General features: G+C 42.8%; 2 protein-coding genes across 2 annotated transcripts in view; one reads left to right on the top strand and one right to left on the bottom strand.

Annotated features, from left to right (window-relative positions):
* The window catches only part of cpped1 (calcineurin-like phosphoesterase domain containing 1), a 134,663-nt gene that overhangs the window by 51,904 nt on the left and 55,150 nt on the right, over positions 1-27,609 (top strand). The gene's annotated exons all lie outside the window — the stretch shown is intronic.
* shisa9a (shisa family member 9a) overlaps positions 642-27,609 on the bottom strand; it is a 47,622-nt gene continuing 20,654 nt past the window's right edge. The window contains exons 3-4 of the mRNA XM_071463457.1: positions 11,478-11,663; positions 642-3,653 (exon numbers count right to left, since the gene is read on the bottom strand). Coding sequence (XP_071319558.1) covers positions 2,773-3,653; positions 11,478-11,663 — 1,067 coding nt within the window. The 3' untranslated portion in view covers positions 642-2,772. The remainder of the gene's footprint in view (positions 3,654-11,477; positions 11,664-27,609) is intronic.

The raw sequence follows: 27,609 nt of genomic DNA, 5'->3' as shown, positions 1-27,609 counted from the left end.
GCGAGTTGCTCTGCTGGACCTGGCAATAAAATGTGTCACACTGAAATTCAGTGTCTTCTTCTCTCACCAGATTGTCATGTTCACCTCTTCCCGCTCATATTTATATGCTTTGAAATGGACATTTAACACCTTTTTTTTTTTTTTTTTTTTCCTTGCTCTCTATCCTGACAGACTGTCTTTGCTAGTGTGATACTGTTGCTTGTGCTTCTGTTGGACCTGCACACAGATTTCTAAGACACAGCTGCATTTACATGTATGCCAAATGCTTCTCTGACCACCTCCAGAGATGATTTAAGCGAGCAAATCATAATCCTTGCTCACCATTTCTCGGGCGCATTCACATCTTATATTTCGTTGTGGCTGAGCGCTCTCTGATTACAATCTGATCACTTCAGAATGCATCTAAATCGTAGCGTAAAGAGGGTCTTACAGGTGGAAGCAACTCTTTAGATAACAAGGTTAAATGATAACAGTGGCTGCAGTTGCTAATGAGTGTGGTACTTATTAGCAACTGCAGATCATTACAAAACTAGCAAACAGGCTCAGAGGAGCCTTTGGAAGATTTGGTCTGTTTGTCAGACTTAAGGATTTATTTTCATGTGTGAGTCATGTAACCCAGATTTTCTCTTTTTTTCTGCTGGTTGTGTTGTTTTTTTGTTTTTTTTTTGTTTTTGTTTTCCAGTACAGTGAGTGATCTATTCAAGCCTAGTCTCTTGTGTCAGCGTTTTCCATTACCAGCAAAAAATAAATAAATAAATTTAAAAAAATGAATGGTGGTACTTTCCACAATAGTTTCTGGCTTTTGTCTAAAACTAGAGAAGTAGAACACTCCACACCAAATTTGTGCAGAAAGAAAGCGTTGAGAAGCCACAGCTGACATTTGGTCCACTTAATAAAATATTTTCACCGTATAGTTGCTCAGTGGCTCATATCTTATGTGTGCTGATATATAATATATAGAATATACATTTGAATCAAATAAGTGTTGTTTGCGTTTGTGTTGAAGGCCCTTCCTACACAGCTACATTAAAACTATATATGTATATATATATATATTTTTGCAGATTTTATTTATTCTTTTAAAGGAATAGTTCAACACTTTGGTGCCCGACAACCTCCAGTAAGACACAAGGAATTAACTATTTCTGGCACACATAACCCTCCTTAAAACCACAAGTGTCTTTTTTACACTGGGTTTTATACGGATTAAGCAAAAAAGATGTAACATGTTAATCAGTGAGCTTTCGAGGTGCTCGTAGTCAGGGTTTGTTGCTGTACACTGGACAGAGCCAGGTGAGCTATTTCCAGTCTTTGTGCTAAGCTAACTGGCTGTCGCGTCGTTCCATTTTTAGCATACAGATGTGAGAGTGGTATCATTCTTCTCGTCTTAAGTCTTGGCAAAAAAGCAAACAAACATATTTTCCAGATCACCTCTTCACATTTCCGAATCTATTTTTGGTACTTTAAAGGTAGTTAAATTCAATGTACCCTGTTATTGACTGGATAAAGTGGGTCACTCTGACTCAGCTGCCATTTCTCAGGGTCTCATCAGAGAGTTTCAGATACTGCGATGGTCTAAATTCGCTGATGTGAATATAATTTTAGGGAAAAGCTGTAGATCATTTTTGGAATGCAAGCAGTCTAATGTAAAGATAACGAATATAAACAAATTAAATAAACTGTCAGCCATCTTGAATCTGACATGATTGGTATCATTCATCAAAAACCCATGTCAGTCGACCTGATGTGGTGTTTCTACAGAATACTGTATATCTGTGTGTGTGTGCGAAAACGTGTGTCTGCATGTGCACATTTCTGAATGTGTGCCTTTATGTGTGTGTATGTGTATGAGAATGACGCTCCGAGGAGCCAATGCTAGCCGCAGCATCATCCAGATGCCGCCTCCCTGCCTCCTTATCCCTCCTCTCGGCCAGCTGTCACCACACAGACCAGATCGGGACAGAACAATGCCAGTGCGACAGCCTCCATTCTCTGTGCTGGAGCCTTGTGGAAAAGGGCGACCTTCAGCTGCAGAGCTTATGAAGGCGCTTCTGAATAGCCACAGTACAAAGCCCTGCATGTCTGCAGTCCAAAGCCCGGCGCCCTCATCGTGTGTGTCTGTTTCAAAGCCCTCGGGAGATTTGGGGGTGAATCACAAGGGAGGGTTTCTTCCAAACCATTCTGCGCTTTGTCGGGCAGATGAGCAGAACTCTCACTGCGAGGTTTGTGGGTAAACTTGATGTATTTCTCCTTTCCCATGATGCTTCGCTGCTTCACACTTGATCCCTTATATTGCTTGTCAGGTTTGGTTCGTACAATTAAGCCAATCCATTTCATTATCAGCAGTTTTCCACTTCATCACCTGTGTGAAGTCGCACTGTAATGCACAGATACTGTTATCGTTACAGAGTAGATATTATCCGTGAGACAACACTCTAATACTGCCACAAGTGTACAGACATCCCTGCCCTATAGGCTCTTTGTTGTTATGGTTACAGATGCCACCAACTTGGATGCCATCCTGTTGACAACAAAGGTCTGTTCAGTGATTTGATTGGTGAACTCTGTTTGTGAAATGAGGACCACTCAGACACAGTGTCGCTGTCCCACCACATTCACCAGTACACCAACGGGCCTCAACTTCTTCACACAAACACACACACAGATCTGCACTTTGGACCACCCCGGGAGTTGGTGTCTCCACACAGAGATTACTTGTGCCACCACTCCACATGCATCCCTTCACCCTCTTTTTCTCCCTGTCTTCTTCTCTCACACAGTCACCTCTGTCTTGCTGTTGGTCACAAAGTAGGGCTGTGTGGGGAGGAAGTGTTGGCTGTGGCTGTGGCCTCTGCTGCCATGGAGCTGGTTCGGCTCCAGCACGGTACACTGAGGCCTCTTGTGCCCGTAGGTCTTCCTCCGGCCCACCGTCTCAGTCCCGTCCCAACCCTTCAGCCCCAGCCCCATCCCATGCCCAGCCGCAATTGTGTTGGAACTGTATGCCAATGGGCGGCCCATTGTAGCTGAGCTGGAGCCAATAGTGGTCTCGGCGGCCCTGGAGATGCCCAGGGACATGCCACCTGGCATGGTCCCCGCCATGTGTGCCAGGGAGGTAGCCCCGAGTCCTGGCGGCTTGCTACTGTGGCTGTGAGCATGAGTGTGAGAGCTGTGAGAGCTGTGAGAGCTGTGCACAGCGTGGCCATGGCTGCCTTTGGGTTTCTGGCCGTTCGGCTTAAGTCCCCCAACTCCTCCTCCACCAGCTATGTGCCGTTCTGTCGGGAGGGTTGAGACGGAGGAGATGCTGGGCATCTCTGTGACGTAGGTGGCCACTGGCTCTGGAGTCAGTGGACCCAGAGAAGTCATAGGGGTCATGGAGGGCATCGGGTTGAGGGATGTCATGGGTGTCATTGAGGTCATGGGTGTCATAGACGTCATTTGGGTCATTGAAGTCATCTGGGTGATGGTGGGGTTCATGGGGTTGGAGGTCATTGGGTTTGAAGCCATGGGATTGGTGGTCATCGGAGGGGTCATCGACGATATGTTGCCCATAGAGGGTCTGGAGTTGCCCATTGGCTGCAGAGGAAGGCCGCCCTTCGCTGGCAGCTCCACCATCAGCCGGCGCTTGTTGTAGAGTTCACCGTTGTACTTGGCAGCTGATAGTAGAGGGAGAGAGAAACAGAGAGCTAATGAAAATGTTAAGTGGACATGAAAGAGCTTCTAAAGAGCACAGCTGAAATCTTGGGTCAAATGTTGAATTTTCCTCCTCCAATTTGGCTGTTTGCTCTTTTTACACTGTCAATCGTGGAAAAAACAATATCCTCAGCTCATCGTTTTCTGCTACTGTGGAACAGAAAGAAAATAAAACTGTTTTACAGAGTGACTCATAAAATAAGACTTTCAGCAGTTTGCATATCAGCTGCAAACTGAGACCTGAGTGCACACACACACACACACAGGCAGAAGTTTGGATAGAAAACATCCCATCCTTTTTTCCTCCCACAATCTGAAAAGGTCATATAACAAACCCCATATACTTTAACTTTGTTAGTCAGCCTACCCTGAACAAACTGACCAACCGAGGTGTCAGGGCTACTGTAAACGCCTGCATATGGAGGCCTGTGGTGCCACCGGAGGAGTGAGATCAAAAGGAAAGCCCAGAATGTCTCCTCCACCTCGCCTCGTCCTCCCTTATACAGCTAAGAAAACATCTTATTTCTGTGTGGTGGGATGGTGCTCGCTATGATAAAAGGAGGAAGACTATCTGGGAGAAAGATGTGGGGCCATTACAACATGCACTGTGGCGGCCACTTCTCCAAGATGGGGCATGCTTTTTTTCTCCTTTTGACATAAAATGAACAGAATATTTTGAGGAGAGTTTGTTAATCCAGGGAGGAAAAGGTGCAGTTAGGTAGAATGCGTTCTGGTTTTGATGACGACTGAGGAGCTGAGACCCCTGGTTGGACTGGGTCCAAATTCTACTTAGTCTAATCAAGTCTGGCTTTACTGTCTGAGGTTTGTGTGTCAATATATCCCATACCTGAGTGGATCCAAATGCTCCCAAGCATGTGCAGTATCAGGTGTGTTATGAGGTGAGAGGGAGGATGAGAACTGTGAACTTCACATCTTACTGGAGCTTTATTGTGGCAAAGGAACTGAAGCCCTTGGTTAGGAAAACCAGTGGACTATTAGATTTATTAAATTACTATTATCATTGTCCTGCTGCTCTTTTCCACTGTGGCTGTTTATTAATGACTCAGATTAAGTAGCACATCATGCTGCCGCCAGTGTTTGTGTTCTCTCTCGTCTGTTTGGGATCTGGTCTAAATATCATCGGATGTATATGGGTCGGGTCCCAGTTTTTGGACCTGTGAAGACCACTAGCATGTAACAGTGTTTGTATATGTTTGGTATGATCCCAGTATATCCCTATATAAACATGTTAGCTTTGTGACTTTGTGAAATGCAACCTTGAATTGTAATGATTGGATATGATGCACTTCCATCAGACCAGAGAGCTGCAGAGGAAAAGTTATTGTCGTCGGTGGCAAATTATTTTTTATGGAGTAAAGAGAACGAGGTTATACACACACACACAGTATAAACATACAAGCATGCACATATAAAGTCTCACCCAGCAGACACCAGCATGAATCTGTCTACATAAACGCAGACTGAATCAACACGCAGAAGTTTCAGCCTCGCTGGTTTAAGCGTTGTCTCATATCTTCTGTAAACCTGTGTGTGTTTGTGGGTGTGTGTCTTTCAGCCTCGGAGCAATCAGCTTTAATGCCCCACGTTTATTCCTCCCTCTGTCAGTCATTGTCACAGAGCTGCAGTCTCTCTTATCACTGCATAATGTGACCCCCACCCTCCCACCTCCCCCCCGTCAGATTCACATTCAAAGTCATTACTTTTTAGCCCTTGTTGCCTCCACGTCGTTGAAGATAAAGTTAACACACTCGCTGAGTTTGCTTCGCCGCCGTAGCTATAAATCTCGTTTATCGCTCTGTGAACGGGGAGAAAAGCGAGTGGAGGGAAAAAAGCAGAGGGAGAGGGAGAGGGAGAGGGAGGGGGGGGGGGTGCTCCGGGTGGAGAGGTGGGGGTGGGGGCGTCTCACCCGCCGAGTTGCCGCTAGACCGCCCCTGGGGATCAAACTTGCTCAGGCGACAGGTGAATCAATCCGGTGGCAGTCAGCTCAACGGTGCACACATCCAGCGGCGTACGTGAGTGGAAATGGAAAACACCGCTGTTACGCAGTGTGGGCTCTGCATGCCTCTGCCTGAGAAAGGCCAGCACCCCACAGAGACTGACACACATTATGCATCTCCAAAGAAAATCAGGCACTGCTTCTCAGAGGTCCCTCAGCACCAGTAACACAAAAGACCTTATTAGTGTTCGACCAGTGTTTTTTATTAGACCATCAGGTTGTCTTCTGTTGAGGTGATGGACGCCTAATTAGCTCTCTCTTCTCGCCAATACATTTCTTTTTAAATTTTACAATGTATTTTTGCAAAATCCGACCGAGATATTTTAGTATTTACTCTTAGTGTTTGGATCTCCCCGTCAACGGCAAACAGCATCCATTAGTCTGTATTCCTTGGCAAGACAATGGTCTAACATAAAGATGTTCAATGTTGGCACAGGACATGAGATGAGTTCTGAACCTGCTCTCTGTAGTGACTCAGCTGCCATCGCCACTGTGGAAATATAGTAATGAAATAGGTGATTAGAGCTACAGGTGTAAACGCTCGGGAATGTGACATTACCACCACCCTCGCAGGGCGGCTTTAAGAACGACAGTCCGCTCTGAAATATCAACTATTAGGTGGATTGACACCCAAAGGATGAATTCTATTGGCTGGTGAGCCACTAATATTACCTTTAGCGCCACCAGGAGGTTGTCATTTTTTGTTTTTCAGTAAAAACCTAGCGGCTGTGTAGACTCTTCTTTAGGAAGATGCAGGACAGGAGCAAGCATCATTTAAAAAAAAATAAATAAAAGCTGTGCAATTCATTCCTCAGTTACAGCAGATCTACTCTGCAGACCATCTGTGGAAAACTAACTTATTAACAGACATGCAGGAACATGCCGTTCATCTCTTTAGGGTTTATAGCAGTTGTTAGATGTAGCAGAGCAGATTGTATCAGACGTGGGCCGTAATTGGTCATTTGTACTCGTAGAGGAACGTGTCGTCCTCTGGGCTGACTTACACAACTGCATCCAGGGACTTTTATTAGTTGGTTTTTACCTTGGTTGCAGTTAGAGCTCAATAAAGTGACCTTATATTAGATGCACAGGGGGACAGTGGAGTCGGCTATTGATTGACAGAAGTGTGGCTTATCAGCCGTGCGGTCGACCACTGGGACGGTGGCAGAGGCAATTAAAGAAAAGGGAAAAAAGGCAGTCGGGAAAACGGTGTTAATTTTAGACTTGGTTCTATTTCTCATGGGGTCAACAGGCAGTGAGAACACCACAGTGTGTAGCGGAGGAGAAGAAAAAAGCAAAAAAAAAAAGCTGCTCAAGATTAACAAAGCTCACACAAAGGTGACTTCAAAAAGAAGCACCGCTGGCATTTTGTTTTTTGTTTGCTGTCATTTATTCCCTCTCCCTCCGTCTGCCCACCCCCACCCACTCGCTCTCTTTCTTCACACCCACAAACATTTTCAGAGCTTGTGAGTGACGCGCCTATCATCGGACTCACAGTAATAGTAGTTTGCCTCCTGGTATCCAGGGCTCCTGTGCTGTATATCTCTGGACAGGTTTCCGATCATTTCATAGGTGCCTCTTTGAATACCACTTGTGGGATGGAAATCTGTCAGTCAAGTGTGAGCCGGGGGGGGGGCTTCGTTCAATTACAGAAATGGAATCAGATATGAGCCGCTATGAGGGAGGATCGAGATTAGCAGCCCAATGATTCTTTAAGGAGCGATATGGAGCGGGAGAAGGCGAGACGCTGAGTGGGGGGGGGGGCAAAAGAAGGGGAAAGGTGATGGGAAATGCAGAGGAGAGGGCAGGAGGCAGATGATAAAGGTGACAATATGAAAGAAAGAAGAAGAGAAGATGGGATGTGGGGAGAGGTGGGAGGGAGGGAGGGAGCGGGAGAAAAGGTGAGAGGAAATGAAGGGGACAGCTAGGCAGGGAAGTGGAGAGGGAGGGACTGGAGGAGGAAAATGATGAGGGAGAGAGAAACGAGCCAAGACATTAAAGGTTAGAGGAGCAAACGGGAGGAAAGAAAATGGTCCAGGAGAGGTGGCGAAGGGAGGACGAGGGCCATTTCAGATATAAAGAAGCAGAGATGAAGAAGCGGCTTCAGTAGGAGCTGAAGAGGAGGAAGGGAAGAATATTGACAGACTGTGCGCTGAAAGGTTTGAATATGTTTTCCACGCTGCTGCCTGGACTCTCTGGTCTATGCAAACCCAAATGTTCAAATTTGCCTCGTTGTAATTGAAGCATATGTGTAGTTATGCACTTTTTATCCCATTAACTTGAAATAGTGTACATGTAAGATTACTTCCAACCGTTTTCAGCCGTCACTCTGCAGGATTTTAGACTGATTTCATGCTCCCCAGGCAGACTCTTTCAGAAGATGTCAGCACATTATAAAAATCTTAACGCGGCTTCAGAATAATAATCAGTCACAGGGAACATTTTTGTTGGATAGTTATACAGGAGTTTTGTGAGAGGAGACAAACTGTCTTTGTTCATGTGAACAATAAAACATTGGGATTTGAATTTTAAGCAGCTAATATGAATGTACCCTCCACTCAGAGATTTTGCTTATCGTTAACTAGGGATCACAGTCATGGTGTTGCCTCCGTGATCAATAGTTCAATACAGAGAACAGATAATTATCGAGCAATGGTGGCATGGAAGTCATGACCAAGTTTCTTGACATAAGAAAACAGTAGAATATGTTTCAAGAAAGAGTTAAGATGAAATTTTTACACAGGGAATTGAATGACTTTCTTGTCTTTTTTTCATCCCACTTTTATTTTATTGTATTATTAGTGACTTAGCTTTTCTCAGTTACGGTAATAAAGAAATGAAATTGTTAGATAAGGCGTATTTATCCTATGTATTAGGTTAGTTTTGCGTTGGCGTTGATTGTTGTGCGTCATAATGGTTGTGTTGTGTATTGTGAGTCTTATTGTGAGGAAGATATGGATGTGTATTGATGTATCTGTTGTCAATGAAGTATTGTTTACGAGGATCCCAGGAGGAGTGGAGATGGTACAAAAGCTAATGTGGAGGAAAAAAAAAAGAAACAAAAAAAATCAATTCAGATCCTCGGTGTCATGATTCCATTCAGGATCAATTCTCAATTTAAAACTGATTCTTGATTGTGGTATTCAAGGGGGTTCAGGCTCTTACCCCATTCACTCGTGGTTTTAGTCCACTGAACCTTCAACGTGGGGCATGACTGCCAGTTATTTAGCTTCATGGTCTTCATGAAGGTCATCGAACAGAAAACAGCAGAAGAAAGAGCGTGGGAGTACAAAGCTTTTTTGAATCAAAGAAAAAACATTTTTTTAAAGAATGAACTTTGCATGACACAATCTTTACAGTCTGTATCGACTGACTACACGTCTTTTGTTAAACAGATGTTGGTCTGTGCTCACCAGAGTGGAGGGGGTGGGGGGGGCACTGTTTCTGCTGCAACAGTAAAACCCAACATTACCCAAAATGTTGTGCTGTCGCAGGTCTTTGCAATCAAACTGTTGGTGGGCTGAATGATTTTAGTTCAGCAACCATACTCGGCTGGGAGTTTTGTAAAAGTTTTGTATATGTAATATGTTTCCATATTTGTAGACTAGGATTTTCCAACAAGAGATACAGTAGGATCATTCATCAAATCATCAAAATCATCAATACATAATTAAATACTGATTGTGTATAGAGCACATTCTCACTTTGTAATAGTTCACAAATTTCAGGAGTTTTCTTGCTCCTGTTTTCCATCAACCATCGTTGTTCCCTGCAGTAAGATATATATATATATATATATATATATGATATTTCCCAAAATGCCACACTCAGTCCCCGGAGCATGTGCTGCATCTATCTGTTGGTGTTATGTGCGGTGAGATGAAAGGTAGGCAGTAGCCCAACATCAGAGAGTGTGGTTTTTTCAGTTGAGAACCAGTTACTCGAACTGCAGCGTGTCTCGTGGTTGCTCTGCGCTCTGCTCTATCACATCTCCTGTCGGCGAGCAAATTGGCATCTCTGCTTCTACTATCGCGGATTCCCTCTCTCTTTGCTGAATGTTGGTCGAAAACGTTGAGCTGGGAAATAATCCCTTTGTTCTCTGGTCCATCGGAGACTGACACCAAGACATCTTCTGCTGCCTTTTAAGATAACTGAGCACATTTTCTGCAATCAGACACAGTTTGTAGCTGTGCTGAAAATATCCAGGCATTGTCTGAAGTCTAAATTTGGCCAGATATCGGGGGTTTCTAAAAATACACCAGCAAACAATGAAGATACCAGGCATCAGGACGACGGTGTTAATCAACATTTTCATTGATGTTCTTTTTAGGGTGGCGTTCCTTTTAACTTGAAACTGATGTGTCCACTGTCACTTATTATTCATCTTCTTTCTGTTTTCAATTTTGCCGGCAGCATTACTGCAACATCTTCTTGTTTCTGGTGCACAAAGCAGTTGTCACATAAACTAGCGTGATCTATTACTGCAACATGTCCACTGATGAGTTAGGGCCCATTACAGAGGAAGTTCACACCTATACTGGTCATCTGAGTCATATACTTCACTTTCTGCTGTTGGGCAAGCAGGAAAAGACTTTTCAAAGACAAGCTCTGTCTGATTATTATTCTAACAATGTGGACAAACAGCATCTTGTAGCTGCTTGCACAGATATACCAATGTGTTTGTAGATAATATCTGGCGTGAGTGGGCTGAATCCTGAGTCAAGTGAGGGTACTGCACCTTTAAAGCGTAAACAAGCCGACAGGACACACACTGAAAAATTCACAAGTCAATCTCAAATTAATTCAGGTTATGAAATAGTGATGCCACTGCCAATAGCATATGGGCATGGTGAGGCAAATTCAAATCAGCTGCACTGGCAAATGACCTCATTGAATTTGGTGGCATGCATTAAGCTGTCAAACAGCTTGATAAGCAGGCTGTTTCTGTTTTACACTGGCTCCAGTTTGGTAATCAATAACACCTGTCAAATCAGCCCACGGCACTGCTGCAGACTGCTTATATGCATCATTCCCAGGGACCTCTGGGAAAATCATCTGCTGCCCTTTGTGTTTGGAGTGCAACATTTAGGGACTGTATGTAAATTATTAGAGAGGGGAGGAGGAGTAAGAAAAAAAGGGAGGGTTATGTATTTTTTATTTTTGCTCCAAGGGAGGGTGGGGATGACCTTTAGTTTTTTTCTTCCCCCAGATTAATAATTTAGTTCATCTTTTTCATGGGAGATTGACTGAAAAAAAGATGAAATAGCTTTATGGAAAAAAAAAAAAATCCTTTTTGTGCCATGAATTCATAATTAAAGTGAGTATAGTACAACAGTAGACGTGGAACTTTATAGTTAGTTATAGCTAGAGACTGAGCATAATGCTATTAAAAAGTCAAATACAAGCTTTAGCCCCCCCCCCCCTTCACCACAGTAATTTTTAACACACTCCCTTAGAAAACTATACAAAAAAAAAGCCAAGTAATGAATAAATCACAACCTCAGTTCTCCATTTCTCAAGCTCAAGAAGTTCTCACTGCCAACTCAAGATACATCTGATGGTGACTCCGCTAACAAGAATGGGGGAAGCCCCAAGATTCGCTGTGACGCTGGTGCGCCCTCTCCAAACAGAGCTGGTAGCAGCAGCTCGTAAAAATCAGTTGCACGACACCAAGTACGCTGCCTCTCTCAAACTGTAAAAACATTCCCTGTTATTCCTCATCCGAAACTTTAAAGATGATAAGATAATCAGAAGCTTGACAGACACTCACCCACAGCCTTCAGGGAGGCGTACTTGTTGAGATCCTTGTTTTGCTGCTGCTGCTGTTGTTGCTGCTGCTGCTGCTGCTGTTGTTGCTGCTGTTCGTAGACGTGAGCCAGCTGGCTGAGGGCTGGGTACGGGTGCTGCTGGCCCATGTTTGGGCCCGGTCCCACATTGTTGTTGATCGGGCCCCCCTCTGTGGACAAGGACAGAGGACAGGACAAGGTTACAATCAAGTTTGGTGTCAACAGGAATCTCTCATTCATATTTCCCAGCACCCACTCACATAACCACCTCTTTTTAAATTTTTTTTTTTATTATTGTACGATATGCTGCTTAACAGCCTGTCAACATGAACACATGAACGTCTATTCATTTCATTACCATCAGCAGATGAACTCTTGCCATCATTGTACAGCTGCAGTCTATTGTATGCCATGCTGCCTAATACACATTTGGACAGAATCCAGTGTGTATACACTTTGTGCACTGATTAGCTGCATCTGCTGAGTATTACATGAGATTTTACCAGTCATTTTACCTTGCATGCCACTACATTAGTCTCATCATTAGAGCTGAAGCAGGCTATTCCCCTGAATACAAATTTCAGTGCATTACAGAGCTGATATTTTTTTAAATGTCATCAGCTTAGATATAGAAGTAGGCTATATGGTGTTAGGTTGAGGTGCTTTATAGATCCTAGTTTCTTGTGTCAGGCACTGGGCTGTTTGTGCGTTTTTTCTCTGCCACCAACTAACCCATACAGAAATGTAAAATATGACATATATATCCCTATATCCAGAGTGATGCTGCCATATATGTTAAATATATTATTATCACATTTATACATATATGACGATATAAGTTTATAGCATATATGAAAAACCCACAGTAAAATTTGTATGTGAGCATATATAGGAAATATGTATAGTATGAAGTTTGGTAAAAGATGTTGCAACCATATATGTTAGGAATATATATTTAATTTATATGTTCAAGGTTATTAACGTGCATGCTTACATATGTTTTTCTTATTAATTTCTTAGTGACTTTAAACATGTCTATCCTCCCATGCTGGGAAAGTGGTCTCAGACTTTAAAAAAGACTCTAAAAAATGACTATGTGGCAATAGCAAAACTTACAAATAGCTCCTTTAAAACTTCACTATCTTTGAGTTGGAAAAAAAAAAAAACCCAAAATGCCAACCAAGCAGAATTTGATCCTTCGTTTTTCAGCACGTCCTCTTATTAGTAGTTCTAAGGGACTACTTTTACAGTGCCGAACTGAGGTTGTTACTGCTGCAGCAGCAGGAGAACAGAAAGATCAGTCACATTCAGCCATTTCAGCCTGCTGTTTTGGGGATGACCGTTGCTGGACATAGTCGTAACATTTGGGCGATCTCCTTCACCCAGTCCTCTGACTGTGTCATGCTTCACAATCAGCCCCACTAAAAACCCGCACAGCTGAACCCCTGCAGAAACTGCTGCTTCAGCATGAAAAGTAATTTGGGGAAATGTGCACAACAATTACTACAACATTGTCAACTTTTTATCTTCTTGTTTCCCGAACTGCTTGCTCGCTACCTAGTTTTGCTGCACTCTCAGCTCTAACCTGTAGTGTTCAGGAATTACAGCAGAATCAGACTCAAATTATTATTATATGCTATCATATATATTTTTTCAAATTAGTTAAGTTACTACACAATCTTTCCACATACCCCAGAACCTCTTGGTAGGAATCACTGTTAGAGTTTAGTTCTTTTTACTAATACTGTGCTGTTTATCACTGTTTAGTATGTGAATTTGCCTTTTATGGCTTTTATGGCTTGGTTACTTCCTATTATAATACCATGAAAAGTGTTTACTTTTCAGCTGCAACCTCTGGGGCTCAAAAAATGAAACCAGTGTCAAAAACTGCAGTTCCTGGAATGGCCACTTGAGGCTGTCTCCAAAAGTGAGTCCCCATAGTCTCCCAAATATACAGCAGAAATAAACATGTTTGCAGCCTGGTACCAAAAAAAACGTTTTTTGTCTCTGTAGCTTATTTCCTCCTCCATGATGACTGTACGAGGGCAAATTTTTATATCATTCATCTGTTTAAATTTTCAAGAATTTTTAAGACTTAATTGAGAGCATGCCGCTTTGAGTGACAGGTGGATGAGCATATGCATGCACCGGTTCTCAGCTCCACCCCATCACGCCCTCAGAAGCCTATGGGTGATGTCACCAAGGGTACGTCCATCTTTGTTTACAGTCTGTGGAAGTCTTGTATTAATTACACTGTCCTGGTTGCAGAGTTTTTTGACCAAAATGCATTCCTTAATTCAATATATGATGTTGGATTTTAAAAGATGTGTTGAACATATGAATCTGTGCTCCAAAATCATTGCAGCACAAACTACAAGGATAGAGGACAGACATGCATCTATGAAAAAATCCAGTGGCCTCTAAAACTAAATCCTTAGTAAAACTTCTTTCTGATTTTGAATTACAGCAAAATCAAGTCGGCTTTATGTTCTGATTGTGATTAGCAGGTAATCAGTCCTCCCCACCCTGGCACACTTTTTAAAGTAGCCTCCTCAGCCATGGCCATAATTGATTAGTAAATGGATCAGCCTTCCTCCAAACACAGTTATATAATGGCGCCTAAAGCTGCACCTCCTCTGGAAGACGCAGAAACCAGATGGCAGGATAAGACATCCCCGAATGTACAGATGGAAATGAAGGGCGGCGCCAGCAGCTCCGCAGAGTTTTACAGAAGCGGCGGGGAGCTGCTCTAGCAGAACTGCACAGTCTGATTTTTACAGCTCAGCCGAGCTGTGTGTGGGAATTCAGGGGACGCTCTCTCCAGCACTGTTCTCTCGCTGCACTGAGCCAGACAGATAATTGCAAATTCCTGTTACTGAAGGCAAAGGTATCCTTGGCTAAGTGAATACATTCTGCTAAAAGCCCAAGTACTGCCACTTGATAATTTGAAAAAGTGAGTAAAACTTAAGAGACAGAGATCGAGAGGAAAAGGTGGAGAGTGAAAGAGGAAGAAGGGAGAAGGATGAGGATGCATAAACAATGAGGAGAGTGAGGGAAAAGGTTAGAAACGTGGCTGGCAGAGAAATAAAGGAAGTGTGTGAAGCACAGAGACCAAATCATCAACGCAGAAAGCACAAGAAGAGGAGACAGACACACAATAAAAGATGGACAATCTCGACACAGTCCTATAAATACAAACTCTTCCTCCCTCCTTCTCCTTTGTCCTCTTAAACAGTAGGCGCTCAAACAGATGGCCTTTTGTTGCTCCGCAGCAAACAGAAGAGGAAGTTGTGCGGCCACAGCCCAACAATATCGATTTCCTCCACCATTTTCTCCCTGTTTCATCTCAGCGGTGCGTTGTTGAGGAGTGAGGTGCGCTCAAAGGCCGTAAACCTCTCACCGCTCAGCTGTCAAGGCGAAGCAAGTTGTGCCGTTACTAATTAATCACTTAGTCCTGGCACTGACTCAAATCACACACACACACACACACACACACACACACACACTGACTGACAAGGTAGACAGGGAGTAGAGACAATTAAAAAGAGCATCAGAGTGAGAAACAGTGTGAGGCCGCGTAGAAGAAAGAATAAGAGACAAGATCCCCCGATGTGATGAAATGTCCCATGGTACTCGGTGAAAAGGAAAAAGACAAGACATGTGATGTGATGTGAGTTCATATAGACAAGTGGAAAGAGCATATCCAAAGATGGAAGTCAGATGACTGGAAAACACAATCTCGAAAACGTTTTCGGACTATTTCATTGGATTTGAATGCCACTCGCACAGCGTCTCTCTGATGCACTTCTTGGATAAACACTTTGCGATGTACTGACTCACTGACGGCGACATGAATTTAAGTAAATTGAAACTGAGGCTGAGTGGGGGGGGGTTGCGGGTAAACACTGTGGAGGGGAGAGAGGAGAAACGGAGAGAAAGACAGCCATGGAGAGAAGGAATAAGGGATAAAATTGAGCCGAAGGCATTGACCCATTATGATGCTGAAACCCCTCTTTCATGAATTTAATAGAATTTCTCTCTCTCAAAAAAAAAAAAAAAACAGCGACATTGAGTCTAGTCCTGATGAAAGCCAGCCTACTGCTTTCATAGACCAAAATGTTGTCTGTTGATATCCAATCAAAGCACAGGGTCACCTCCTTCTTTTCAGAGACAAATAAAGAGGAGCCTTCCTCACATTTGCACTGTGCATCAATTGTGACTGTGTGCAAATGATCCTTATGTCGTTAATGAATAAACTTCTGGTGAGATGGAGTCTAGTAGTCACAGATACCACAGGGACCGCAGACACAGTGCATTAAACTGGGCGCATCTGCTCCGCCAAGTTGGATGGCTGTTGGCTCTGACAAGCTGGCAAATCAAATCATAGTCTCGCCGAGTCACAGATAAACATCTGGTTACAACCGTGGTGCATTTTGTCTTAAGCGATAGTGTGACATTTTGGGAAATAAACGTATTCGCTTTCTGACAGAGGGTCAGATGAGGAGACGCCACTTTCATGCCTGCGCTGTAAATATGAAGCTACAGCAAGCCCAGGAGGTTAGCTTAGCTTAGCATAAAGACTGGAGATGGGGGGGGGGGGGGGGGGGGGGGGGGTCTTATTCATATAAAGTCCAAACACTGACTCTGCAGTGAAAGGTGTCAGTTATATATAATGCTGCTGGTATCATGTCAGAATAACTATCAACAGATGTTTTCCCTGTCTATTTTTGCTGGAAACAGCTCATCAGGTGTGAAAACAGGCGAGATGCCCAATCTGTAGATCACGTAGCGCAGCAGCAGGTGTGAGAGGCAGCATCTCTTTATGCATCAAAGGGTTAAATCGGGCATTTATGAAGAGCTTTTGAGTGTATCACAATATTGCCTAATAAATGTCACCATATTACTTATAGGCCATATTGCCCAGTCCTAGTTCAAAGGTAACAAGAGATCCAGACTAGCTCTTTCCCCCTGTTTCCAGTCTTTGAGACACATAAGAGTGATGATGATGATGATGATGATGATGATGAGGTGATGAGATGTTGGATACATTTCCCAAAATGTCTGACTATTCCTTTAAATGTAAGTAAACAATGGTATAGTAAACCTTGTTGCAAGGCAAAAGTGGGATGCATAATAATTTTAATGACCTGTTGCTGAAACTTTTCCATGATGGTTCAAAGTGCTGCAGTAACACACACTATTATTACAAAAGTAAAGAATTAATTCAGATGTTGCCCCTGACAGCTTCATCCAGCACCTGTTTAAAATGTTGGATTTAAAAATAAACAGAGTTTGAAAGAACCACATTCAAAACAGTAAGAACGGTGATTCATACAAACTGCAGTGGGCTTGTGGTCACAATAACTGTACCAGTGGATTTACTGGACGGCCTGTGTATTTTGGGAAGAGCATTTTCTGCACTTTATCCCATTATAACATAAAAATGTTCCAGTCAGTAAAATCTGTGTTGCTAATTGTCTCTTTAGAAGCAGTTCTGGTCAGTTTATGTCCATCGCTTCAAAGAACCATGACAAGGATTAATACTGTGCACTGCTTCTCTCCTTGAATCACACTAACAGTCTCCTGTAGTTGCCTCCAGTATTGAGTCTGGAAAACAGTCCACAATCTTTTCCCCTCACTCCTGTTTGCTTACAACTATAATTATTCAAGCTTCATAGAAATACTCTTGACATCCTCAGTACCTTGACAAGGGTGATGACAGGAATTTGAGCCAAATATGGATAATTGCTCACCTTGCCTCATGCAGTCTTGACAGAATGAAAACAGAAAAAAATCCAATTATCATACTACTTCAATCCTCTTGTTCTACTCTCCAGCTTTAATCTGATCTCAGTCAAAACCCTCTCATCCCTGCATTTTCATCTAAATGAAAAAGATCACACGCACACATACACACACAGACACACACACACGCACACACACACCGCCGGCTCAGAGTGAAAACAAACACAGCACCCTGGATGACATCATCCAACCATGAACCCATTCATGTGGATGACTGACAGCTGTCACCAGGATGCGTGTCTGGAGGACGATGCCTCGGCTGCTATGGTAACAGTGTCTCACCCACCTGAACCAAAACAAACTGATTCTGTAAGGTCACGTCTTTGGGATTTCTTTCCCCAGGATTAGGCCGGCAGCACAATGCAAAACAAGGAGAGAGACACTGGATACAGTCGGGAATCGGTAATGGCAGTTACAAGCTTATTTTGTTTCAGGATTTGGGTCAAACAAAATGGAAAATAAAGACAAACTCAGATCTCATAAGAATGCTCCTCTACATACTAAAGTACAATCAACAACTCAGAGCTCTCTGAGAACTAAGAAGAAATCTGAGAAATGTATTCTGACATTCAAAATAAATGTTCAGTAGAGCTCAACAGAAACCTCCACAAAAGTCTAACCATCTCAGTTCCTTGGTGCTGTCACAGCCAAGCAGTTCTGGATAGATGACAGCTGTATAAAGTGCTGGGTGAAAGGTCATGGGGTCATCAAAATCAATGGGTCTCTTCACACCGCGTTGATGAAAAACCACAAAAGACAGTCTGTTCATGTGAAAACTGAAAGCTTGGACTGATGTAATGATGGATTTCATTTCATGTTGCCAAATGTATTTTAAAACCCAGTGGACAGTCTGGCAGACAGTATGTGTTTGTGACAAACAAATGAATAGACAGAGCTGATTACATAATCTGTAGTTCTTTCAGTACAGTACCTACAACCACCACATTGGGCAGCCAATATTATAAGCCATTTAGCAACATGTTGAATCATTCAATTTCAGTCAATAATAGTGTAAAAAGTGACGTTTTTGGTGACTTCAAAATAAAAGACTGATGGTGAGGACTCTCTTAATAGATCTTCTGCATGTGAGAGTTTACTCTTCTCAACCGTGCCACCTTACACTTAGATGGACTCTGATACTGCCATGCTATGAATTGTTTTACAGAGTGATGTCCAGAGTCTTCACAGTGACAGGATGTGGAAATAAATTTGGTCTGCGGTCTCTGAAGTACTCATTTTGGATGCTATTGAAAATATTTATTATTGCCGGCATATTAAATCCTGTGGGGAATGTAATCCTTTAAAAGTATAAATGTACATGGTTGTCCATTCATTTCATTGAGAATGTACAGGTCCCACTGCAAACTAAGTCAAATGTGAACATCACACAAAATAGCTTAATCATTCAGTTACGAGACATTGGTTTCAGTTAAATTATGCTGTAGCCTGATATCTTAATCCTCTTGGATATTGTTCAACTATATGAAGGAGGTATTTTTAAGTCCTGGTGCGGTTAAAGTGCTGAGTAATATCCTCCAGGTTTCTTCTTTAAGTTCTCCATCTTTGCAGCCATGCGGCATCAATAAAAATCCTCTTCATATCATTCAGTGTTTAGAAGTAAAACTTGAATTTGGCTAATGCAGTTGTTTAGGTGAACGTACCGATGGTTTTCACTGGAAACAATGTCCTGTCCCTGCGTAATATATTGCTTGTATGGTGAAATTCACCAACCTATTCTAAACTCGCCACTGTTGCTATTGCTATCTATTGAATATTGCTATATTCTCGCTTAGCTAAAGCAACATCTCAACACGGAAATTCAAGCTCAAAGGCTAAGTTGTAGCAGAAAAGTTCAGAAATCACATAACGCAACAAAGAACCAGCTTGTTTATGATGCTGGTTTATAACATCTGAGCATTTTTAGCTGCAATGGAATAAAAAAGCCTCTGTTGTATACTGATTAATCTCAACAAAACTGCCATGTTAATTCAGAAGCGTTAGAGTTAGCACACAGACTTCAAAAAGTTATATTTAGGGTTAGGTTAAGGCTTGAGTGGGAGTCATGTTTGATTATTACCATCACTTGAGAAAACATAAAGAAACTGAAATGAGAAAAATGTTTTATTGTATTAGGAATCCACAGTTCTCACTTATAATCAGTCTACCCAGGTTCATGGTTTCCATCGGTGGGTGTTTTCCATCTCTCAGTCAGTTGAATAGCTGCCAGATTTCTAAAGGTCACTTATTATGATTTTCCTCAGACCTCTGTGAGCTTGACAAGATGGACGTCTGGCTGTGCAAGATTACTGCTAACCAATATGAAAGATTTATCACTTCCTGTGTACCATTTTTTTTCAAATAACCACTCACACTGGCAGTTTGCAGAAGTATGTTGTAAAAGTGGCTGTAAATTGGCTTAAGGCTTGAATTATTGCTATGTTACATCAGTCACCGACAGGAGGAAACTGGGTATTTGTTTAAATAAAGCCTTTATAGATGACTACTTAAGGGTTTGTTTGGGAAAAGCATTGCATTTGGACTGAAATGTATACCACTGTCTGAACCTTATTTTGAAAGGAATAAAAAGACATTTACATGAACTCAAACTGCAGGGCAGAGGTGCAGGAATGTCAGGATTACAGTCAGTGTGGCTGCACTGAAGAGACAGTGTGTGGATGATGAGCTTATGACCAGCAGGTAACAGACAGTGCAGTCAGCAATGCACAACATGAGTGTGCACAACATAACACTGCAGAGGCAGAGTCTTACAGATCCAAAACACTGAGTGATTTCAAAGTCGCACTGTCTCCCTCGTGGGAAGCATGGAGCCAAGAGGCAATCCTCCTGGGGCAGAACCATATCTGTGCTTTTCTCATGTCCCAGACAAGAATATATTCTCTTCTGCTACACGCTGAGGGGGAGAGGGAGGGGTAGACAACACATTCAACTCTGTCCCTTGATGTGTACAGTGTATAGAGTTGCGTGCGTGTGTGTGTGTATGTTTGTGCAAGAGAAAATGAAGAAGAAAAAACATACAGAGAGACGGAGACATCAAGAGAGAGCCAGAGCACATGTATGTAGGAGTGCTTCTATCTCATGCTTGGCCTGGCTCCATTGCTACTGGCTGTACAGTGTAATTTCACTGCTTGTTTGATTCGGCGCTGAAAATTGTAAGCAGCTGACTCATCTATTATTCCCTCTTTCTCCTCACACTGCAAATGGATAAACCCTCTTCTTTTCCTTCAGCTGCAAAACTGCCTCTCTGTCATTACTCAACCCTCTCCATCTCTCTCTTCCTCTCTCTTGTCATGGCAACAGTATTCTCTCGTGTAGTATTTGCTCTGCAGCACACGGCGAGTTCGCATTGTCCCGCAGTCACCCGCGCCCACATATCAACAGGCAGGCCGGCTGTACTGTACTGAAAAAGTCATTGTTATGCAACCTATGTTATGTTGCCTGCTGCTCTGTCGGTCTGTCTGTTCATCTCTCTCCACTTATTCTTCACGTGTCTGCTTGCCTCCTCTGAGCTTGTTCTAGGTCACATCCTAACAGCTTTGTCAGGCATTGTCAAAAAAAAAAAAAAAAGAAAGCATGCATGTTTTATTGAAAGACTCGCTCTAGTTTGGTAGAAGAGCGAATTGAAGAGTCATTTCGGTATAACCGAGCAAGGCATTTTGACACTGAAAAGACTGTTGACACAGAACTCTGCACCGACGATGAAAACCTGTGTGGATGAAGCCTGACAACGCTGCTGCTTGTTTTGTTACGTGAACACGGGAGCAAGAGCAAATATCTATGTGATATTAGTTTAGAGCAGCTATATGAAAACTGTGACTACAAAGAGCATTCAGTAAAGTGTTAAGTCTCCTGTATTTATTCTGTGGCAGCAAGAGCTCTTGACTTGTCGAAATCATTCACCCTTATGTGACAGTGTGCACACATACTTGCGTGTGAGTAGGAGTGTGTGGGGTCCTCTCTGTTTTTCTGCATATGCATATTTAGTCACACTGAAAATGGTAAGCTGGTTATGCGCGAGCCTGTGTGAGGCAGGAGTCGAGAGCCTCCTTTTTATTTGCCTCCTCGTCTGTTTACAGTATATAAGAAGCACCACTTCTGTCTTGACCTCACCCCTTTGGTCCATATCACTTCCCTGCAGCTTGGAGGACAGCGAGGATCACACACCGGGGAGAGGCCTGGTTGAATTTCGCCAGGAGCCAAGTGTAAAAGCCCCTCTGCGTGGCAGGCTGTAAGGTGAATGAGTTCATGTGGAGACTTGAGTGAGGGCGCCGTGTTCGGGGCCCTGAAGTGAACGAGTGAGATGCACATGATTGGTGGGCATGGGGGGGGGGGATTTCATCAGATGCCTGTGATATATAAACAAGAAAGTTTTGCTAGCATGACATAGAGACGGAGAGCGAAACGAGAGCAGATGTCCGAGGCTCCATGGGTCTTGCTACCTGCTGGCACCGTCAGCAATGGGTGGGAGGTTTGAAGTGTAAGGGCCAAAAACCCAGATAGAAACTATCTGACACCGATGCTTACGCCTTGAAAGAGCGCCAGCTTTATGAGAGTCAAGCAAACAACTCGCAGCTTTTAGAGGTGCTTCAAAAGTCACGGAGTAGCATTTAGATCAGTGATTCCCAACCAGGGCTGTTTGTATCCCAGCGGCTGCAGAGGCCAGGGGATGTGTGGAAAGACAGTGGAGCAGCTCAAGTAATTTGGAAAAAAAAGAAAAAAAAAGAAGAAGCAATCAGAGAAGTCTAAACAGCTAGAAATAATGTGGTTTTAATAGCTAAAAATGATGAATAAAGGTTCAAATGGTCAGCCAAAAGTAATGGTTAACTGGTTGAAATAATGAGCTAAAAATAACAGATTAATGGTTAGCTAAAAGTAATGGGTGAACAGTTAAAATAATTAGCTAAAAATAATGGATAAATAGTTAGCTGAAACAAATGAACAGGCGAAACAGTTTTGGATAAATGGTGAAATAGCTCAAAGAGAACGATTAGAATAGACAGCTTGAAGTATCGTATAAGCAGCTGAAATGATTAGCTAAAAGGCATGGAACAAATGTTGAAATGGCTAGTTAAAAAGTAACGGCTGAATTGCTGAAATGTCTAGCTACCGCCACTAGTAGCATCAATGCAAACTTAACTAAACCAGCCTAAAAATTAACAGTTCAATTGCATAAAACATACTTTTTAAATCCGCAGTGTTAAATAACAAGGGGTTTTGAACACATTTAGAATGTGACAGGCGGGGTCATTAAAAGGATTACTTGAGTTCATCTGGCAACTGTGTGGCTGCTGTACATTGGGTCGGGAACTACTGCTTTAGATTGCAGGACTGCCAACAGTCTGCAAAATGAGAACTTGCATGAACACTAAGATCGAGGTATGTGCCATATGACAAAGGACTTTATTATTTCTAAGGCATGCCACTGACACCAGCAGTCATTTATTTGCCCGGAAACAGTGCCTAAGCACCTGGGTGTGCATGGCCATGAATAATCTAGCCTATGTAGCATCACCGTAAGGCTGCTGTATGGCATTCGGCACACAACACTGTCTGTCTGCTCTAAAGCAATGTGTCAGATCCTCAGTCTTATATATGGCCTTGTTTTCCAAACATTGTTCATCTCATTATCATCACCATATGCTGCATGCTTTGTCTTCGCTCATTAGCGCATCAGTACACTCCCATTTAGGAAGAGATAGTGAGAGTGCTCAGAGGGGGGCGCGATGCAGAGTGTCGTGAAATGCTCGGGAGATACAGAGAAATGTGTGCAGCCAACTCTGTTACAAAACCGATCACATATCTCGGAGTAATTCTCACGAGGGCTGACCATTAAACAGATAGGAGTGTGATGCAGGGAAACCGTATTATTGAAAAGTCTGTCATGGGAAATGGTGGTGGGAAATGATAGCAGAGAGAAAAGCTTATCTGCCCTTAATTGTTCCTCCCTGAGCCTTTGAAAGCACAATGACTTCCGCTGCACCCTTTTATGATTACAGCCTTCCGTCATACCTTCCTCATTTTGAAGAGCTATCGATTTCTATTGTTCCTTATTTTTCTTTCTCTCCTATTCACAGTGGAGCATTTGCAGCAGGATTCAACAACTGTCTCCCTTTTGCATTGTCTTGTCACAGGACAATGCATTGACTCGAGTCTCACAGGACATTGTTAAAGCAAGTCACTGAATCAATAGTAAGATATCACTCTGATATCTATAAAGACAAATATCTCAGACCAAGGGAGTTGTGTTTTAAAGATAAGATGTGTTGGAATAAAAAAAAAAAAAAAAAAATGTTGTTAGTGTCAAAACAGTAACAATAATGATCATCACTGTCCCATGAGACACTTCCTTTGAACATTAAATCCCCTAAACACTGCCTCTAATGCATCTGTAAACGACGACAGTGTTCTTAGATTTTTATCTGTATCCAATCCTAAACCTCGGCAGATTGGAGCACCCATTTGTAACGGCATGATAGTGTGTCACTGCAACTGACTTCACACCCATATTTAAATGGAGAAGAATGTACCTCGTGGCATCTACACTGCACGAGTGGATGGAAACAACTCACACGTGAAGGGCATTAGAGCAAATGAAATGCAAAATAACACCTCCGGATAACAAGACCTGTTTGTCAGTAGCTTAAAACCAGAAGTCCTCTGCACTGATGAGCTCTGACAGATGAGTGGGAGAACGCCAGGTAGAAAACAGAATGTGGAGAAAGTTGTTAGGAAGGAAAGCTGCAAAGTACTGTCTAATAATGGTAATTTCTCATCAACAAGAAATCAAGTCAAGCAGAAACAGCTCACTGGGCTTGTTTCTCACTGTGTAGAGTGTGATAGGGGAATAAGCTTCAATGAATACATCAGTGGGAACAGGGCCAATACTGAGGTGCATAATACTGTTTTAACTTCAATGCTAAAATGACCACTGATGAGGAAAATTCTCAGAATATAATGAAGATTAAAGGAATAATTGATCTGACTTTATTTCTTACCAGTTACAAGATACTCGAATTCCCGATCCAATACTCTCTTTTTCCCAAATTTAAAATGTGTGTACCACAATCAGTGGAACTCATTGGGATCATTTTACATAAAGTAACATGAGGCTTTGACTGTAGCTCCTTTTACACAGCCTGTTTCAAGGCTGTGTAAAAGGAATGTTGCAGCTTTGTTCCACCTTGCTTTTCTGTATAAAAGGTACAAGCATGGAAATGGAGGATCTTTGTTGTTCTGCCTTTAAGTTGAATTGACATCAGTGTAAAATGGAGAGACAGGACTCATCTAAAATGACACACTGGGACGGCAATATGCATCTTAATGGCAGTATAAGAGGACCTCTGTATAAGAGGGAGCCACCACACCTGGCCTGAAGCCTGAGCTGCTTAATGAACATCACATTCTTCGCATATCAGGTCCCTAGTATGATCCAATGTACTGTTAGTATAAAAAGAGGACACGAGTGTATGCCCAGGGATGCACTGATCTGATACACCGGATCAGTATCTGTCCCGATACTGTCTTTATTAAGAGGATCGGGCATTAGCCCTAACATGACCAAATCATATAAAATACTTTTTCTTTTTGCTTATTTGCAATCACTTACACTTATTTAGTCCAGGTGAACCATCAGTTTCCCTTTTCAGGTTAGTTTACGTGAAAATTATCCTAATGAGTTCTACGCAGTGAGGTATGTAGATTTTGAACTTGGAATAAAGAGAATGCTGCTGTGTATCGGCAGAGTTGTGTTGGTGCATCCCTGCAAAAATATTTAGTGTTAAGAGGCTGAAATGAACCCTGAAATATTTTGTTTCACTTTAAATTCTTTTTCAGAAGGTAAGGATATTTCCCTTTACACACTCCTCTGACCACCAAAAGTCTTCAAAGAAATTGTCTTTCCTCTTTTCTTCAAAATACCAGTGTTCGGGTTTCTGTCACATGATTGTATCTCGTAAGTGCCTTGGGCAGTCATCTCCAGTGGCTACAGACTGGGTGTTCCTCCCTGCGACAGGGCTCATCAGTCACCAGGCCACAGAGAGAGAGAGAGAGAGAGAGACAGAGAGAGAGAGAGAGACAAGTAGACAGCGAAAACAGAGAAATAAATACCTGCTCCACTAAAGCACATGACTGACAAAGAGGGGCCCGTATTCATCATGATGATGGAGCACCACTCAAGGAAACACAGCATCCGCAATAACATCTGGGCCCATTGTTTTTCCTCAACGATCTTCTGTCTCTCTCACAGAAAAATGTTCCATTTTTAACTCATGGCCTGATTGTTTATGAATTTTTGCCAGAAAAAGGGGCCAGTTTTAAAAGTTAGTGTCCTTCATGTTTGTCTCCTTCTAACTTTTTCTTTCTTCTCCCCATGAGTCTCTTTTTTTCAAGCGCTCATTTGAGTGTTTCTGTTCCTGATTGGCAGGATGCTACCACTGCAGTGCCACCCTGACTTACTGGGCCATACTGTTTCCCCCTCTTCCGTAGTTGTGAGTCAGCAGTGGGACTGCCGCTCCATCAACTGAGGGCAACATGCTGCTAGAGGCAAAGAGAGACAGACAGAGACAGACAGATAGGGAGGGAGGGAGGCAGTGGGAGATGGTGATGATAATGATGTGTGTCTCCGTGGGGGGCTGACACCTCTGACAACATGTCAGTAGTGCCGACCCAGATACCACAGAGGAGAGACAGGCAGGACACTGCTTTCCAACGGTTGCTTATGAGAGCCTGTCAGGTAGTTATGGTAGTTATGATGACAAAAGGAAAACATATGTGATTTTAACTGAAGGAATACGATATTAAGCTGATATGTGATTAGCAAACGTCCCATTCAGACTATTCTACTCGCTGTCACTGAATAGGAGCAGAAGTAAAGGGCACTCCACTGATCTTATACATTTCAGTTTACTTGTCAGAAGGAGTAATACTCAGACTGCGAGCACAGTTGTATCATGTCTTCTGTGTTTCTGAAGGGAGGTTTGAAGGTTTGAAACAATAACCCGAATGCTGTTGTCAGGGTTATTTTTTCATCTTGACTTAAAAAATGTTAACTGAAAGTCTGCGTTACAAACTGGATTTGTAATGCTTGGAAAAATTGGACATATTGGAAACAAGGAAGATATAATGAAAGACACAACCCAGATGGATAAGGAGAAATGTAAGATCCAGTATTTTTGAACTGTGATCGATACTAGGGACTAAAATTTAGGATGTCTGAGTCTCATCTGCCTGGATTTTGACCATTTTTGAATCTGTCTCTGACAAGCCTCCAAACTTTAGGTTTTAGCTTTAATATTTTCACAGAAAAGTCCCTAAAACACCTTGAATGCAGATCATGAGATGTTGTCGAAAGCTTCAGAAGGTAGCAAGTGGACCTTTGAGCTTAGAGCTTCGATTATATTATTAAACATGGCTGATTGCATTTTCATTTGATAAATTGCTGTTAACTGTGCTCTACAGGGAAAGAGCTGATATCTGATGCTTAATAGAGGCTAAACTCTATATCTGTCTCACCTTAATAGTTAATCCAGCCTCTATTATACCCACCAGCCAGGCTGAAGTCAGGATTCTGATAGCGTTTAATTAGTGTAACCTCAGAATTTATTCTCCCTGCGGTCTCTGACCCACAGTCTGCTTCTCTGGCTCCGCTGAAGAGAAGCTTTATGTTTAAAAGCTTTAGTCTGCTGCACCTGGCCCCTGGGCTGAATCCCTGGCAGGTTTAAGTGTCGAGGCACAGCTGTGAGGGGCTTTTGTTGGCCTGCGAGGACGAGACAGGGCAGTAGGCAGATTTCTCCTTGCTCATCCCTCTGCAGCCAGCAGCAGCAGCGGGATGAGAAATGCACGACAATAATCGCTGAATTCAGGCGTAGCACGGAGTTGAACGGCTCAAGCTGCACGCAGTTCACATGGCATCAGAACAATCTCATCAATCCTCGACTGCAATTACCAGGCTCGTGTTTGTTTGGTGAAGAAAGAAACTCGGGGGCCTCTAGGTGTATGTCTAGAGAGCCACAGCACAAATAACCCCTTGTTACATACTTTCCAGAGTTGGCTCGAAGCACAGCGGCTTGATAGCACGGCGCTTTATCATCATCTGCAGGACGTGATTTGTTCTGCTCGCAGAGTTTATGACATCTCTGCGTTTCCTCAACAACAACATACGAACCACAATCCGTTCCCCTCTTTGTCTCTCTCGCATGTCCTCCACCCCCCCCCCCTCGTTCCTAAAAGCCACAAGACAACACATCAATGATGGAGTGAGTCAAAGCACGGCAGCAAAATAGCCTTGCTTCCTGC

The sequence above is a fragment of the Trachinotus anak genome, unplaced genomic scaffold, assembly GCF_046630095.1.
Source record: "Trachinotus anak isolate AG129_WGS33_773 ecotype Australia unplaced genomic scaffold, CSIRO_AGI_Tana_v1 ptg000025l, whole genome shotgun sequence".
Taxonomy (NCBI): Eukaryota; Metazoa; Chordata; class Actinopteri; order Carangiformes; family Carangidae; genus Trachinotus; species Trachinotus anak.
The sequence above is the reverse complement of the archived record's forward strand: the minus strand, read 5'-3'. Positions and strand labels throughout refer to the sequence as shown.